This window comes from Brachyistius frenatus, unplaced genomic scaffold (genome assembly GCF_029030835.1).
Source record: "Brachyistius frenatus isolate BFR_SWC_R1_liver_20210118 unplaced genomic scaffold, ASM2903083v1 Contig_88, whole genome shotgun sequence".
NCBI classification, from domain to species: domain Eukaryota; kingdom Metazoa; phylum Chordata; class Actinopteri; family Embiotocidae; genus Brachyistius; species Brachyistius frenatus.
The window spans coordinates 17523-33103 of NW_027210687.1; the positions used below are offsets into that span (position 1 = coordinate 17523).

Genomic DNA, 15581 nt, shown 5'->3' on the forward strand with positions numbered 1-15581 from the left:
TCTGATGAGGACAGGAGAGGACAGTCAGATGGGACAGGATGACACGGGACAATAAAGGGGCAAAGAAAAAAAAAAAAAGAAGAAGAGAGAAAACAAACGTGAGGCGAGAGGAGGGAAGAGTCCAACATGGACAAAACTGAAACAGTATGAGTACGACAGACCCTACCACCCCACCCAGCCACAGAAATCAAATTTTAAACTTAGCTCTCTCTTGCAGTAGAAATGGAAAGATAAGCTGTTAAATGTTCATATTTCTTGTTTTCTTTTTGTTGGTTTCTTGAAGATGCATTTTTCTTTTGTTTTAGTTGTTTGGGGTCTTCTCGTTCCGAGCCTCTGTGTGGCTTTGTCGCTCATGAGGACTACGAAAAGGAGAAGAAACAGAAGAAATGCCTCAATGCAATGACCCGTAACCTTTTCCCCTGAAAAAGACTTTTCTCTGTAAAATAAAGAGTCACAATTCAAAAAGAGCTGTCTGGTCTGTGAACTAAGTAACAACCCGTAGTAGACACCCTTTAATTGTCCATTATCACCTTCAACTTAAAAAAATAAAATAAATTTAAATCAGTCTTTTGAAACCTTTCCTGTCAAACACGACATCCTGGGCAGACATGGAGGGGGTGTGAGGAGTATTTGAAGTGTGGATCTCATCCGTTTTATTCTCTTGCTTTTGTTTTTCCGAGATGAACACGTCTCCTGATGTTCTCATGTCCTACATCTTGAAACCTGTAGTGAGGCGCTTCTGTCTCCCTCTGCTGCCCGTGGGAGTAATTACAAAAACAATGTTGACACCTGCTTACGTCATTGGCTACGCAGCAGCCTTCTCCACCACTACTGATGAGGCTTTAAAATGGTGGATAATTAAGTTTTTGAGCGTCACGACCACCCCAGAGTGACACGTCACTCATAATTTGATCCGTCCCGTCTGATAACTTCCTTCTGTGGAAAGTCTTGAGGAGCTGCAGGATTCAAGTATTTTAGTGGAAGTCTGTGGCGCGCACGGCTCGGCTCATAGGAGTCGCTACAGGTTCAATGAAATATACATGACTAAAAAAAAAAAAACCTATTAAAAAAAGCCCCACGTTGAGTCACGTTTCTTGTTCCCATTAATTCCTACTCTGATCGTTTGTGGTGAGATTAGTCTCCCACTAACAGTCAGGAAGGAAGTCGTGCGGGTGAAATCAGAGGTGAGCAACATAATGTGTCCATTAAAAATCACGTCGTGTATTAAACGAATGGCAAGACGTCAACATTTTATCCAGGAACAGCCGTGAATCATGAAACACTTCAGCTAGAAACTGTTACTTTTCTCACTTTCACACTTGTTTGCGAGCCCAAGTAGTTTAAATATTCTATAAATCTGGGAGTTCTATTTGTATTATGGTGTCTTGTTCGTCTTTAGTATTTGGATCAAAATGACAATTTCTTGCATAATTATGTGTAAAAATCCATGTAGACCTCTTTATGTCCCAATCTGCCTGTTCAGTTCCACTTTTTTTTTTACGGTGGGCCGATCACTCTGATGAACATGCTGCACATCCCTCGCCTTTCCTTTAGTGAAATAAAGTTTTCCTTCTTTGTCGGAGGCTCGTCTCTACATTTACTGTCGTCTTGTTTATCTGTAACAGGTTCACTGGAGGTTCGGGTGTGTTTAAAATGTGTGCACGAATGTCACCGAGCTCCACTGACAATCGGGTGGTCTCGAATCACAACAAATCCTCTTCAGAGCTCAAATAGATAAAAGAAAAGAAATCAGACGCCCAAGCGTATTTAGTGTCCAATCATCCAGATAAAATTGTAAAGACTTAAAACCGGGAGACCCAGTTTAGCCCGCAGCTGCACGATTAAATGCAGCACTGAAGAACAATGAAAGTCTACGAGGTATCACGCACTGAAATACTTTTGTTTCAGCCACTAAGGGAAGAGTGTGACGTCCGATTTTAAATTTAAAACTAGGATTTTCTCCCAAAATATATTGTATGTATTTAATCTGCTGTCCATATTAACGGAACCCTGTGTTGCTGTAAGTGTGTGTGTGTGTTTGTTTGTTTGTGTGAAAGGAGGCCGGCCGTCTGCTGTACCTGTCTCTCAGGAGCCCTGGTAGGTTGCCTGGAAACGAGCCGTTTCCTCAAAGATCAGTTCCTTCAGCTTCTCCTTGGGAAGGTCATCCAGCTCCATGGTGAAAGTGAAGGGCTCCTCGGCTACGGGCTATACACACACACACACACACACACACACACACACACACACACACACACACACACACACACACACACACACACACACACACACACACACACACACACACACACACACACAACACACAAAATCAACAAAGTCTTTAAAATGTAGCATTAAAAATACAGCCTTTTGTAGTTGTAAAAGAGAGGCGTGTCTGGAGGTAACACGAACAGTACAGTACAATGTGCAAAATATGATTAGGATAAAAGATTAAAAAGCAAACACGCTTGTATATAAGTGAGCTCTATTGCTGGACAACTATGAACAAACTACGTTTCAAATCTGGAGAGAAATCTGTGAAGAAATCCACAGCTTTGATTTCTGAGGATCTGTGCTGCCATTCTGTTTAGTTACATAAACCGAGATGTGACTATTGATCACATTCGCAGGCTGAACTGTGAAGCAAACTTAAGACTAATTCCATCCCAAACACGGCTAAGAAGCTTCCCAGCACAAAGCAGAAAGCTTAAATCTCGGGCACATGGTGGAAATGAATGGTGAACGAGCTCGCTGCATGTTTGAGTGACTGAGCCTTCCTGCTTCCAACATTAGTGCAAATCTAAATACTTGGCAACAGTACAGCGCGTGTTGTTGTTCTTCAGCTCAGTGAAAATTCATCCTTACGGCTTTAATTCCGGTCGACTGAGCAGTGAACCGGTTTTGTTCCCAAAAGTAAACACTACGTTCATTAAAAAAAAGAAAAAGTGATTTTTTTTTTTTTACCTCATCTGTGGGATCATAGTACTGCTCCAGGTAAGGATGAGCCAGGGCCTCCTCGACGCTGATACGCTTGATGGGGTTAAAGGTCAACATGCGGCCCAGCAGGTCCAAGGCTTCATCAGATGAATCAAGAGCTTTAGTTAGTTCAGCCGTCAGGTTGCGCACAAATGTAACACACAATGATACCTACTTTATTCCTTCATTAAACTGCTCTTTGGATTAACCAATCAAAGTCTGCGGATTTTCTACAATAATTACATTTTAATTATTTCAATATTTCCTCAGCTTCTTAAATACTTGATTTTTCCATCATGTGCTGCTGTTTATATCTATAATTAATGATACATATAAATATTATAATTGGTCTGTCCAATATACTGCATATATACTAGATTATCTCTAAATTTGATCCTTACTGTAAAAGTGACTCCACCCCCCCCCCCCCAATAATATACTGAAAAAAACTTGAACAAACAAAAATTCTGTAATGACACAATGAAAATAAACATAACTTTGAAAGTTGCAGTAACAGGTATTTATGATTTGTACCCAGAACCTCGTGATCGTTAATGTTCACCGATATGAAGCCGATTTGGTAATCACACTGGTCTCATATCAACAGCTGCAGGAAGCAGGTTGATCCTTCGCCCTGTCAGCATTGATAACTATGGATGGTGATGATAAATACGGGCGGTGATGAAGTCAGCGGTGCTTCAGCGCACCAGAGTCAGAGACTCAGATGAGTCTGTAGGTCGGCTTCAAATAAACCACTCGGTGTGCGTGTGACCGTACCTTTGGAGTCGGCCTTGTAGAAGAGCTTCTCCCAGGGGATCTTGGGCTTCTCGGGGAGGGACTGCAAGTAGTTCCTCGCCTTCATGTTGATGATGCAGTTCAGATCTTCTTGAGATGGAGACCCAAGAACGCCTGCACAGATACGACAGCGCGGGACGGTCAGCGCGGTCGCGTCACTGTTTTAACGTGTCGGAAGCGGAGATGAACGAAGACCGTGTCTCTCACCCAGTATGTGGTTGAGCTGGTCCAAGTAGTGTTTCCCAGGGAAGATGGGCTTGTTGGACAACATCTCAGCCAGGATGCAGCCCACTGACCAGATGTCAATGGACTTGGAGTAGCCCTGAGAGAGTGAGAGAGAGAGAGACACACACACACACACACACAGTTAACAAACTGTGAAACTCTTTACGAACACATAAAAGTTCCATGTCAGATCCTCCCACCCGCTCACCTTGGAGTTGAGCATGATTTCTGGAGCTCTGTACCAACGCGTAGCCACATACTCAGTCAAGAAGCCCGTGTGGTCGTGCTCGGGGTCGGCTATCCGTGCCAGGCCAAAGTCACAGATCTGAGGACGACACAAAGGGTCAGAGGTCACATCCGTCGGTACGCCACCTGGTCGGACTTTAGGTCATATTTCGAAGACAAGCCCAACACTCGAAGACCCTTCAAACCCGAACAACTGTCAAGAATTTTAGATGCTGTTGTAACTTTGAATTTAACACTTTCGAAAGGCTCTACAGCTTCACCAACTCCCATTTTATGTTCGTCTAAAAGACTTGATTTCGCCTGCTTTGTTTATTAATCTTCAGGCCTCAACTCCTCGAAATGATTTAATAAAATGTGATTATTCCGTATTCCAGCAGGTAATATACTGTGCAGAGAAACGGAGGGATGCAGCCTAATGGGGAAACAGCTAAATAACATTTATTTAGCTTCTTTTTTTCTTCTTCAGCTGTACAAACTGAATACGATAAATCAGTTTCAGTATCACTGCATGAATCTATACAACAAGTAGCGGCAGTGGTTCAAAGTCAGAGCCGTGAAGTACGACTGCAGGAACCTTTGTTATTTTTTCCTTGGAGAGGAATGCATCAGAAAACCACTGCAGCGTGCTGCCTTTGTACTTTACTCCTCCCACATGATCAACTAATCCTGGGATTGATGGTTGGCTGCTAAGAGTGCACAAGAGCGCTCTGAGGTTGCACAACGTGGCAACGGATGGCTCATTTCAACAAAATGTTCTCTCCGCTCTCGAGATACTTTTTCATGCGCAGATTTAATCTGCGATGACGCCGAACAACACCTTCGATAACACACTTGTGCCCAGTTACCTTTTCAATTGGTGTTTTCCTACATACCTCAGCGATTTATTAGGGCATGAACGATTTACATTTAGCTTAATATTCTCTAGGTAGATTTTCTCAATTGTAAAAAAAAACAAAAAAAAAACAGCAGGCGTGAATTATTACTCCAAAACGCTGCATGTCTGCTTTAAACTACGCGTTACGGAAGTTATGTGGTTTGCGTGTATGGCTGCCGTTGAGCCGTTTGGGTAGTTTTCTGCTAACATAAGAAACCTACAGACTCAAGATCAAAGTGGGATCAGGAGAAGTTTTAACTGGAGATGTACCAATCAAGTTTTTATTTTGCCGATATCCAGAACCGGGCTGTTATCAGTGTTGAACTAATAACCTGTGTGCTTCACTGCGTGGAAGAACGTGGGATTGTTTGTTGTTAGCTGCTCTTCTTCTTCTTCTTCCTTTGGGCAAAATGGCCGGTCTACCAGTGGGCTGCTGCTGACGCATGATGGCTTATGTGCACATGGAGGTGAACATAGAATTAAATGGAATAGACTGCCCCCATCGTAATGTTACCTGACCCGCCGCAGTATCACACCAATATCTAATATCGGTTCGGATCGGTGCGTCTGTTGTTTTTACAGCAGAGTTTGTTCGGCGTGTATGTTGTCAGTCTTAATGCTGCTGCACTGTCAACATTTAGCTTAAAGGAGACTTGGATTAAAAAGTGTTAAAAAGCCAGTTCCACTAAACAACAACAAAACTCCAGAGGAGGAGACACAGGAGTCCTCTGATGTCATGAAGTATAAAACCAGCCTACATTGCACTGCAGGAAGTCCGCATCATTAAATAGCAGCAACTATTTTTACGTTTTCTCAGCAGACGACATTCCTGCAACTCTTTTTCCATTTCAGTGAGAACAGATCACGACATTTAAACAAGCATAGTGGATCTCTTTATAGCCGACTGGGAGGAAACCCCCCCCCCCCCCAAAAAAAAAAAACGACTTAAATAAACCGTGTGCCATTTTAGAAAATTCCTGCTTTTCATCATTTGTCTTCCAAACATGACATGCTGCACATACTTTAAATCCAGGGATTGTTTATACTTTGACTAAATTTAAAGAATAGAAATGAAGGATTTCCAGATACAATCTGAATATTCTGTAAAAATCCTGCATATGTTGTATAAAATAAGTTAAGTCCATCAAACAGATACAGTGGCCTAGTTGTCACTGGTGTGTGTGTGTGTGTGTGTGTGTGTGTGTGTAAGCTGACCTTGAGGTCGCAGGTGGTGTTGATGAGCAGGTTGGAGGGTTTGAGGTCGCGGTGCAACACGTTGGCAGAGTGGATGTACTTGAGGCCTCGCAGGATCTGGTAGAGGAAGTAGCAGACGTGGTCGTTGCTTAGCCGCTGGCTCTTCAGCAGCTTGTACAGGTCCGTCTCCATCAGAGTCTGCACGATGTAGCTGGAGGGACGCACCAGTCAAGGCGGACAAGCGCAGAAGGGGCGACAGTATCCAACGGATACCGAGGGACCGGCACATTTTGTACAGACAATGCAGACCGGCTCGGAGACTTCTACTTCCACTCGAGCACCATTTTCTAGACCTGCGGTTTCCGTTTTAAACCAAACAAAAGCGTCCAACACTTAAATGACGTTGGTGGATTGCGTGCGATACGCATGTTGCAATCATTTTGTTCCTCAACTCATACATAAGAAAAAAAAACTAAAAACTGCAACCATAGACACCAGCAGCTTAAATACAGTAGTTATTCTTTCACAAACACACCTGACGCACAGGCGCTAGGGGTCCCGAGGAGGCTAACGGGTCTTAAATACGGGACGTCCTACGGACTTTGCAGCACTGCAGGAGTGAGTTTCAGTCATCCCGGTACTGTCGATCCCGCCAGTCCACCACTTTGATCTGGACATGAATATCTCAATAACTGTTGAACGGATCGAGAAGAACTTTTGGACATTCACCATTGAAACATTTGCATGTTAGCATACAGATGTTAGCGTCGAGCTAAAAGGGCCACAGGTGTGCGGTGCTCTTACTAGCCAAGCTACACATAGAACAACAAAACTAAATGATGCCGGGTCATCCCTGGATTCGATTATATTTTCCACAAGTTTGCTACAAGTCGAGTGAGCAGGCAAATTACAAGAAAACAAGACGCCCAAAAATACAAGGACTCACACATTTCCTTTCCAGTTTTTGCAGCAGACAATGAAGCTTTTCACGGAGAAACTGCCAGAAAAGCAACTGACTGTCAATCCGTGCCGACACATCACTAACGGTCTAATGTGGCTGGAGCATCACAACAATCCTCGCAATGATTCAGCAGCTCAATCAAAACTGGTTCTCAAATGCTCATTTTTAACAGGGGTGTTAGATAAAAAGGTCAGAGTGGGTAAAACCTGGACTAAATGTTAACAGTTCACAGGGGTCACTTTCAACATTTGCACCTACTCATCAATGCAAACATTGTGCATTGTTAAGTCTGCGCAATGCAATTAGTCAAACAAATAACCGTGTAGTGTGAACCACAATTCAGAATAAACTCAAACCAACTCACCGGATTATTTATATTTCACATGAAGCCGACGTTCACCGTCTGCAGTCGAAACGTTAACGGTCCTATTTAACTGGCCCGTTGAACTCCCAGTCGAATCGACCTCAAAACTGGATTAATAAGTCTTTGTTTGTTTGTGTGGTTTCACCTCGTCGTGTGCAACACAAAGCTGCAACAAATTTCAGTCACAGACGAATTCTCAAAACCACAGACTTCAGATGAAAAGCGATAAAGTTGCTGCAATGTTGAGGACAAGTTGCGGCACACAGTCTTGTTACAAGTCATTTAAAGTACCACGAACACATGTTCAAACTAACACTTTGATTGTGCCACTTCTAGTCAGCGCAGCACGAAAACAGGAGCCTACTTGTGTCTTTGTTATGTCTTTCTTTGTGACCGTGTGTTTTTTTTTCCCCAAAGAACTGCAGAGATTTGTGACAAAATTAGACTTCAGATTAAATCTACTGATTTGGAGGCAGCAACTGTGTTTTTGTTTTTTTTAAGTGGAAATTTGATCTGAGACAAAGAGAAATAAAACAGTTTCATTCAAATTTTGAGGAAATACGTCAAAAGCTCCGACTCCAATCTCCAGACATCCCTTCTTCATAAGAAACTTCTTTTGAAGACTAAATACTAAGTGTCCTCTGCCTCCACCAGGGACTCCGATCATCTCGTGGCATAAACATCTCGACGAGCCAATGGAGTCAAACGTCATACTCAAACTATACCTGGACTAGCGGTCTCTTTTAAACCAGGAAACTATTGTGCAGTCAATTTTAATGCATTTACTTGATCAGATATTGTGTCACGTTGCGCCGTTATTATATTACTTCAGCAGCTAAACCCTTTTTGTCAGAGTACCTCGCAAACCTCCACGTTTCACACTCGTTGTTGTTGTTGTCCGTTTCACAAGGTTTTGATCAACTTCCTTGCGGACAAACAAAAGAATCACCTCACTGTAAAGCTTTCAAACCTCCGGTAGAAATCCTGTTACTGAAGAACACAATCAGGTGTTCAACCCTTGTATCCCCTCCATCAGGAATAACCTCGGCAAAACTGGCTTCAGGTACGTTACACCTTTTAATGAAATAAACTGTAAAGTTAGATTCCTTCATACCGCTTTATCATCTGACGAGTAGTGCCTGTTCTCCTTTTCCTGTTCTCTTATATTGTGGTTATCTGGGCTTGGTGGGTTGTTTCTGCGTGGCAACTGCACGCATGTCAGATCATGAACATTTCTCAGCTCTCTTTAAAAGAGAGTCTCAGTGAGACAATAAGTCGATTACATATGCGTGCAAACGCAGTAAGACCGTTCCTGTAAAGCATGAAAGGATACACATCCCTCATGTTGTCAATGTGCCGTGCCCTGAGAATGTCGTTGATGCCGATGATATTCTCATGGTGGAAACGCAGCAGGATCTTGATTTCCCTCAGCGTGCGCTGGCAGTACGTCTGGTGCTCAAAGGGGCTGATTTTCTTGATGGCTACGCGATGGTTCGTCGGGTTGTCCAGAGCGGAGCTGGAGAGGGCGGATGTGGAGAGACGCACAGAGCAGGTGTCACGTTACACACTGAACAATTCATACACGCAATGATGGTATCATAAACTGGGCTGATACAAAGGTTCATAAGGGCTTTGCAGACTGTCTGTACTGCACGTGATTTTTTTTTTTTTTTTTTGCGTGTGTGTTCCTGTAATATGTTCAGAAGAACTGTAGCTGCAGGCCCGAGTGTGGGCGCAGTGTCAGTGTGGTGGAGGTGTAGAGCAGATGGAGACCAGGCCGTGGCAAAAGAAGGTGTGAATGCTTTTTTTTTTTTTTTTTTCTTTCTCCGGAAGCCTCGAGGTGCAAGTTTTGGGACTAAAACCTATGAAATCCCATTAAACCCATTGCTGATCGCTAACTTATGAGGAAAAACAAAACATTGAAGCTGAGTTTTACACTGAACCTTAACAGGAACAACGGTTACATCACATCTTTCCTCGAAAAAAAGAAAAAAAAAAAAAAAAAAAAAAAAAGCGCACTGTCTTATTGCTCAACACGCTGCATATGGAGGGACAAGTTCACGTGCCTTCTCCGGGGTCGGTGAACACATTTCATAAACACGTTTTTAATGAACAGCTAGAAGCTGTAGTGCTTCGTGCACCGAGGCGTCCTTTCACTGTACCAACCGGTGGGTGTTGACAATGTTTACAAACACTGAATGCTGCAACAGTGGAATCACATGACCACGATGACACAAACAAAACAGCACCACGCTATCACGTTGTGGTCGAAGTGGACGTGTGGGCCCTGCTCTCATGACACCATCCATTTTACACCGACACGCTGTGCAGTCCCATCTGATCGCGGTCGCAGTCCAACCTCGCCAGCAGTGACTTGACATCGATGTCAAGTGCAACAGAATTGCTCAACACACACACACACACACACACACACACACACACACACACACACACACACACACACACACACACACACAGCGGATAACACGAGGAGGAAAGGCCTCGCTACAAGTGCCAAATCCCACTCGCATCCTCTGCAGCAGCTTTACTGCAGAATAAATGTTCCGCCATCAGACCTCCGGTGGAGATCAGCAGGATATTTGGAAACTGGTGCCGACTGTAAAAATGCGACGACGGCGAAAACTAACTTCGCATCTGCGGTCAAATGCACCAAGTGAAAGGATTTCTGATCGGAGAGCAAACTACGTCCTGCGCAATCACTCCCGATCTTGTTTCCTGTAAAGCTCGTAGCCACGCCTGTAGCTACTCGGCTAGCCCGCTAACTGTCGGAGGAGCTGCCTTGAGGCTCAAGTATCGTCGGAGTGCCGCCCGGCCGCGTTCAGTGAGCACATCGTGACTGCGCTCACGTTTACTTGTTGATTACAACAGCTGAGGTTAGCTGGCTAACGGTGTTTGCTAACAAACCGCTCAGCGTTAGCTCGCACGTTCGCGTGACGCTACGGCAGCCCGGCGGAGACTCACCACACCATCCCGTACGCCCCCTCCCCGATGTAAGACAGGTTCGTGTAGCGGGGGCCCACGTCAAAAATCTGGCCCTTCACGGACTCGGACGGGACCTTGGGTCCCGCGGCTCCGGGCGCTCCGTCGTGCGCAACGGCGCCCGCCGCCCCGGCGGCGGCAGCAGCGCTGTTGGAGCCCGCGGCCCCGACCGCTGCGGTGCTGCTCGAATCCGCCATTCTTCCTCTCCAAGGCGCTCCTGCTCTGTCCGAAAGTGTTTCACCGAAGAACCGCCGCTCTCAGCTCTGTTCAGCGGCCGCCCGAGGCTTTAAAACCGAGAAGGATTGTTTGATTGACGGAGGGGAAGCGACTCGAACCGGGCCCTCTGCTCCTCGAGCGTAAATGGATTTCGTGCGCGAGCGCGGATTTGGTCTCAGCACCGAGCGTAAATGCGCGTGACAGACTACGGTAGTGCTGGTGCGTTAGATATGGGTACAAGGGTGACTTGTTTGGGCGGAGTCCTGTCCGTTGGCTACAGCTCAAATAAGAGGCACCGCCCATTCATCTCTTTTATTACGGTCAAACAAGCGCAATCTGTAAATTAAACATGCAGCAGCCGCGAGTGGGCGTGGCGAAATATGGAGCATGTTGCCTCTTATAACAATACGTTTTTGATCAAATCCACATGGCTGCGTTTCTTTTCTGTTTTTTTTTGTTGTGGTTATCCACCCTTTTATACCACAAGTATTCTTTCCAAATAAAAAGATGTAACAACATTTTATACTTTAGATTTTTGCAGGAAACTATGACATAAAATATAGGGCATTCATTTAAATTGCCTATAAACCTTCTTTTTTTGTTGTTTTTTGCTTAACTCTATTTATTTTCTTAGAGACAGGTTCGTCAACATTTATAGTCGAATCTGGTCACTATGGAAACGAGTGCGACTGCTGTAACCACACCCCTGTGCGACGTCACCTCGCCAAGCGGTGCACTTCCTGGTTACTGTGCTGCACGTTAGTTGTTGGGCTATTGATTGACTTGTCCCAAGGAATGGTCCATTTACCTCTGCAGCGACGCTGGATCGGCCCGATTCGTTTAGCGTTCACTCTCCTCGGACTGCCGTATACCGTCGGCACATGCGGACTAAGGTATGGACAGTAAAATTAGTCCGAAAGATTTAACTGGACGCTGTTTGACATGTTGTGACAGTTTAGACTGGACGCTAACATCGTAAGTGAAAGTAGACAGTGACATATGTGCTACGGGCCCTGATATCACTGACTTCACTGACTGAGTACAAAACCTTACGTTCAAAATCATAGGCTAGATTATTTTCACTGAATATTATATTGAAATGTGTAATATGCTACACTAACTTAATCTAGGCATCAGATTTGTATTCCAGTATTGCTGCCATCCTGTTGACTGTTTAGATTGTTTAAACTGTGCGTGTTCAGTTCATGCCAGAAGAGTTTTGCTGTTTGCATTTGAAGGGAAGTTATTTTGAGTTTGCTGGAGGACCAGGAGATGTGGGGAGGCACAAACGCTGCTTCAAGGAATACTTACTGCACTTTCATGTCTTATATTTCTCCCTGTGTAGGCCCGCGATCTCCTGCTCACCTTTCCATCCTTTCACAACTAGTAAAACCATCAGACCCATCAGTACCAGTTTCTGTAACCTTGATCTGAACAGCATCAGGATAATGCCTTCCTCAGCAGCGCCTCACACAAAGTCCAGATGTCCACTGTATGCAGCGTCCAAAGTCAAGCGCCTGCCTGTGCCGGATGACAAAGTGGACTGGAGTAAGAAGTGGCCGCAGTACGCTCCGGTCATCTACACGGACCCTTCAGTTTTAAAGAAGCCAACATGGGCGGATCCTGACATTGGGTGAGGATCACATCCCTACTTAAAAGTGCATCAAGTGCGTTTTTCATGTTTGATTGGTTAGTGCTAATGTGAGTAATGGAAACTGTTACTCCGATCTGGAGGGGTAGATTTTAGATTGTCTAGACTGACGTCAGACATTTTCACCAAGATTTTCTTTTTTTCCTGTCAACGAGTTTATTTATACCAGTTTTAGGGACTTTTGCTTGTTTTTCAGCCTCTTCAGTCCACAGTTCAACACTGTGGACACGGGCGTGGACAGGACAAGCTTCGATGGCAGCTACAAAGTGGAAAATGGAAAGCCATTGTAAGTTGTCCAGCACCAAGAGACGTAGTTCTTAGCATGACATCTGAATAACCCTGTCAGCTCAGTTGTGTTTTACGCTGTACAGAGCTGCAGACCGGGATGGATCTCTGTAGGATTACAGAGACACGTCATTAACTGTTAATGCCATCACTTATTAATGCGCAACAACGTCAGGATGACTGACCAGAGTAGGGCTGTGAGTCATTTTGGCAAATGTCTTCCTAAAAATGTGTATTAATACATTTGCAAATTCACTTTTCACTCCTTAGAAATCCTCATGGACGCACAGGGTTGACAGGTAGAGGGTTGCTAGGACGATGGGGACCCAATCATGCAGCAGATCCCATTGTCACGAGGTAAACATTGGAATTATCCACATATTCTTTAACCATAGTTCATTCCTCCATTTCACTAAGGAAGATTCAAAAGAGGAAAACTCAGTCAATAAAACATGACATCACCAAACTCATGTTGAAAAGATGAAGAGGTTTCATTGCCAAAGAACACGGGACTTGTGCACTTTGCATTTATTTGTATTTCACTGGCTGTCAGATGGAAAGTTGATGCCAAAGGAGGAACGATTCTTCACTCGGTCTCCAAAAAGCCTGTTCTGCAGTTTGTGTCCATCAAGAGGAAAGACTGTGGGGAATGGGCCATTCCCGGGGTTGGTGGCTCTTACGTTTCTTTTTTATTGATGTGGTCTGTTGTTCGCCTCAACTGTGCAACTTTCTCTGTCACTGTGTTGTTTATCCTGCTATTTATTGCACCTACTGTAGTATTTTCAGTTATTAAAGAAGGCGGTGGGACAACAATAGTAAATTAGAGGTCTTGGAGCGGGGAGGGTTGGCGCGTGTAAGCTGTCATGATCCTGTGACTTACTTGTTTATGTGTGCACATAATTGATTTACAGGGGATGGTGGATCCAGGGGAGAAGGTTTCTCTCACGTTGCAGCGAGAGTTCTCAGAAGAAGCACTGAACTCGCTTACAGTCGTGGCATCAGAGAAGGCAAAAATCCACGAGCGCATCACCAAACTCTTCAAATTGCCAGGGTTTCAGGTCAGTCGAGGACTCACTTGTCTACTGGCACATTTTAATCACCAAGTATTTCTATCAAGTGAAGTATGAGACTTACAGACCTTACTTTGAAGTGAGCTTGTGGTCGTTCTCTTCAGGTCTATAAAGGCTACGTTGATGATCCTAGAAACACCGACAATGCTTGGATGGAGACAGTTGCTGTCAACTTTCATGATGAGTCAGGTATCTCTAATTAACACGAATGTTTTCTTCTTTTGAATACTAGTCATAGTCCATTTCTGCACTTTAAATAATCCATATTTCATTCATACCACAACAGCTAATTTGCAGACCTTAGATACATTTCCTCTCTGAGGAGGTGAGCGAATGAGATGTCTTTGTTGTTACTGTAGGCAACAGTGTGAGCAAGCTGCCGCTGCAAGCTGGCGATGACGCAGGACAAGTCCAATGGGTTGATGTTGACTCGTCCTTCGCTCTCTATGCGAGTCACTCCCATTTCCTGGAGCTGGTGGCCAAAGAAAGGAAAGCTCACTGGTAACCACAGACAAAAGACTGTTCTGATATGAAGATGAAGGAAACATTATCAGCCTGGTTTCTCTCTGTTTGCAGAGAGTACCAGTCCACTTAAGAAGCATGACACCTTCTGTAAATCATCCTTTGCTGATTTTATCATAATAATCACAGTTATACTAATATGCATCTCATTAGTTTGACACATATTTATATATGTCCACTATTCAATGTACAGCAACCTGGAAGAACTTATAGAATCAGTGAAAACTAGCAGGTTGACAGCTTGTCTTCAGCCGACAGTCTTTAAAGAAAACTGCATCAAACAGAGAAGAACTGCACATTTTCATAAAAAAACCTTCTGACTGACTGCAAGAAGCTTAACACAAGTCTGGAAAGACAAATGTAATCCCATTATTTCTATTAGCACATATTATGCTAATATATTCAGTGTTAACAAGGATCAAATTAACCTGGCATGATCATACAAGAACAAACACAATGAGCTGCTCAACATGACACGTTACATTCATTTATGTGTGATAAGAAGAGAAATCAGAATATAAAAAAAAAAGAAGTGAAGTCTGACTTTGATCTTTACATGTTAGAAGGATATGATCCCTGTACAGCCCAGCGGTGCACAGACACACTCAACATGTTTTCAAGTGGGAATGAGCAGTGAACGCAAACTGCCATTTCACACTCGACAGCCTGCCTTTCCAAATGTCCACATCAGTCTGTGTCATCTCACTGCCGGGGAAATGCAGCAGTGAGGCAGAGATGAAGAATTATGGATGAAAAGGCTTTTTTATTTTTAGGGATTTCTGATCCAAACCCATCGATACCTCTGTCATCTAACGGCATACGACAACAGAGCTGAATGATACTTTGTTCTCTGCTTTCCAATAAAACATGTTTGTCTTCAGGCTGAATATACGGATTTCATCTACAATTTGTCTGTGCATCAAAGCTAATGAGGACATTCACACAATGACATGATATTCAACTGTTTTAAGGTTCTGTTGTTACAAAACCTCACTATATTATGTATATTATATGATGTAATCAAAAAATTCTCCACACCCATAAGGTCATTCAGTTCGAGTAGATTCTCAGTGCACTCAGGATGCTTTCCAACACTGCTGGAGCCTTTCCAGTCAGAGCACTAATATAATTTATTGTTGTGGGAGGAGAGACTACTTACTATCCAGATTTCCACAGTTGTACCATTTAGATTGGTCATAAAATCC

The 15581-nt window shown here is 43.9% G+C and overlaps 2 protein-coding genes across 4 annotated transcripts; one reads left to right on the top strand and one right to left on the bottom strand.

Annotated features, from left to right (window-relative positions):
- Positions 1–251: 251 nt before the first annotated feature.
- Positions 252–10829, bottom strand: mapk3 (mitogen-activated protein kinase 3). The gene is made up of 9 exons (XM_069710045.1): positions 10615–10829; positions 8966–9148; positions 6329–6518; positions 4202–4318; positions 3976–4090; positions 3751–3882; positions 2962–3071; positions 2079–2205; positions 252–359 (listed from the first exon to the last, which is right to left on the bottom strand). The coding sequence occupies exons 1-8, from the start codon at positions 10827–10829 to the stop codon at positions 2086–2088; spliced, it is 1182 nt and encodes a 393-aa protein (XP_069566146.1). The 3' UTR covers positions 252–359; positions 2079–2085.
- A 148-nt stretch (positions 10830–10977) lies between these two features.
- On the top strand, positions 10978–15263 carry nudt9 (nudix (nucleoside diphosphate linked moiety X)-type motif 9). Of its 3 annotated transcripts, none has more exons than XM_069710042.1 (9): positions 10978–11058; positions 11483–11741; positions 12194–12481; positions 12675–12785; positions 13055–13141; positions 13338–13449; positions 13696–13842; positions 13959–14043; positions 14214–15263. In XM_069710042.1, the coding sequence occupies exons 1-9, from the start codon at positions 11040–11042 to the stop codon at positions 14357–14359; spliced, it is 1254 nt and encodes a 417-aa protein (XP_069566143.1). In that variant the 5' UTR covers positions 10978–11039; the 3' UTR covers positions 14360–15263. The 3 variants fall into 3 exon arrangements, with proteins under 3 accessions (XP_069566143.1, XP_069566142.1, XP_069566144.1); XM_069710041.1 differs by having other exon boundaries at positions 11010–11067; XM_069710043.1 differs by having other exon boundaries at positions 11010–11067; positions 12696–12785.
- Positions 15264–15581: the final 318 nt, after the last annotated feature.

Coding starts and splice junctions, on each gene's coding strand:
- nudt9 (XM_069710041.1), top strand. CDS start 11,040: ATGCGCGTGACAGACTACGGTAGTGCTG. Junction 12,482..12,674: donor TGGGCGGATCCTGACATTGG/GTGAGGATCACA, acceptor TACCAGTTTTAG/GGACTTTTGCTTGTTTTTCA. Junction 13,142..13,337: donor GCAGATCCCATTGTCACGAG/GTAAACATTGGA, acceptor ACTGGCTGTCAG/ATGGAAAGTTGATGCCAAAG.
- mapk3 (XM_069710045.1), bottom strand. CDS start 10,829: ATGGCGGATTCGAGCAGCACCGCAGCGGTCGGGGCCGCGGGCTCCAAC. Junction 6,519..8,965: donor ATTGACAACATGAGGGATGT/GTATCCTTTCAT, acceptor GCGTCCCTCCAG/CTACATCGTGCAGACTCTGA. Junction 3,072..3,750: donor CTACAAGGCCGACTCCAAAG/GTACGGTCACAC, acceptor CATCTGATGAAG/CCTTGGACCTGCTGGGCCGC.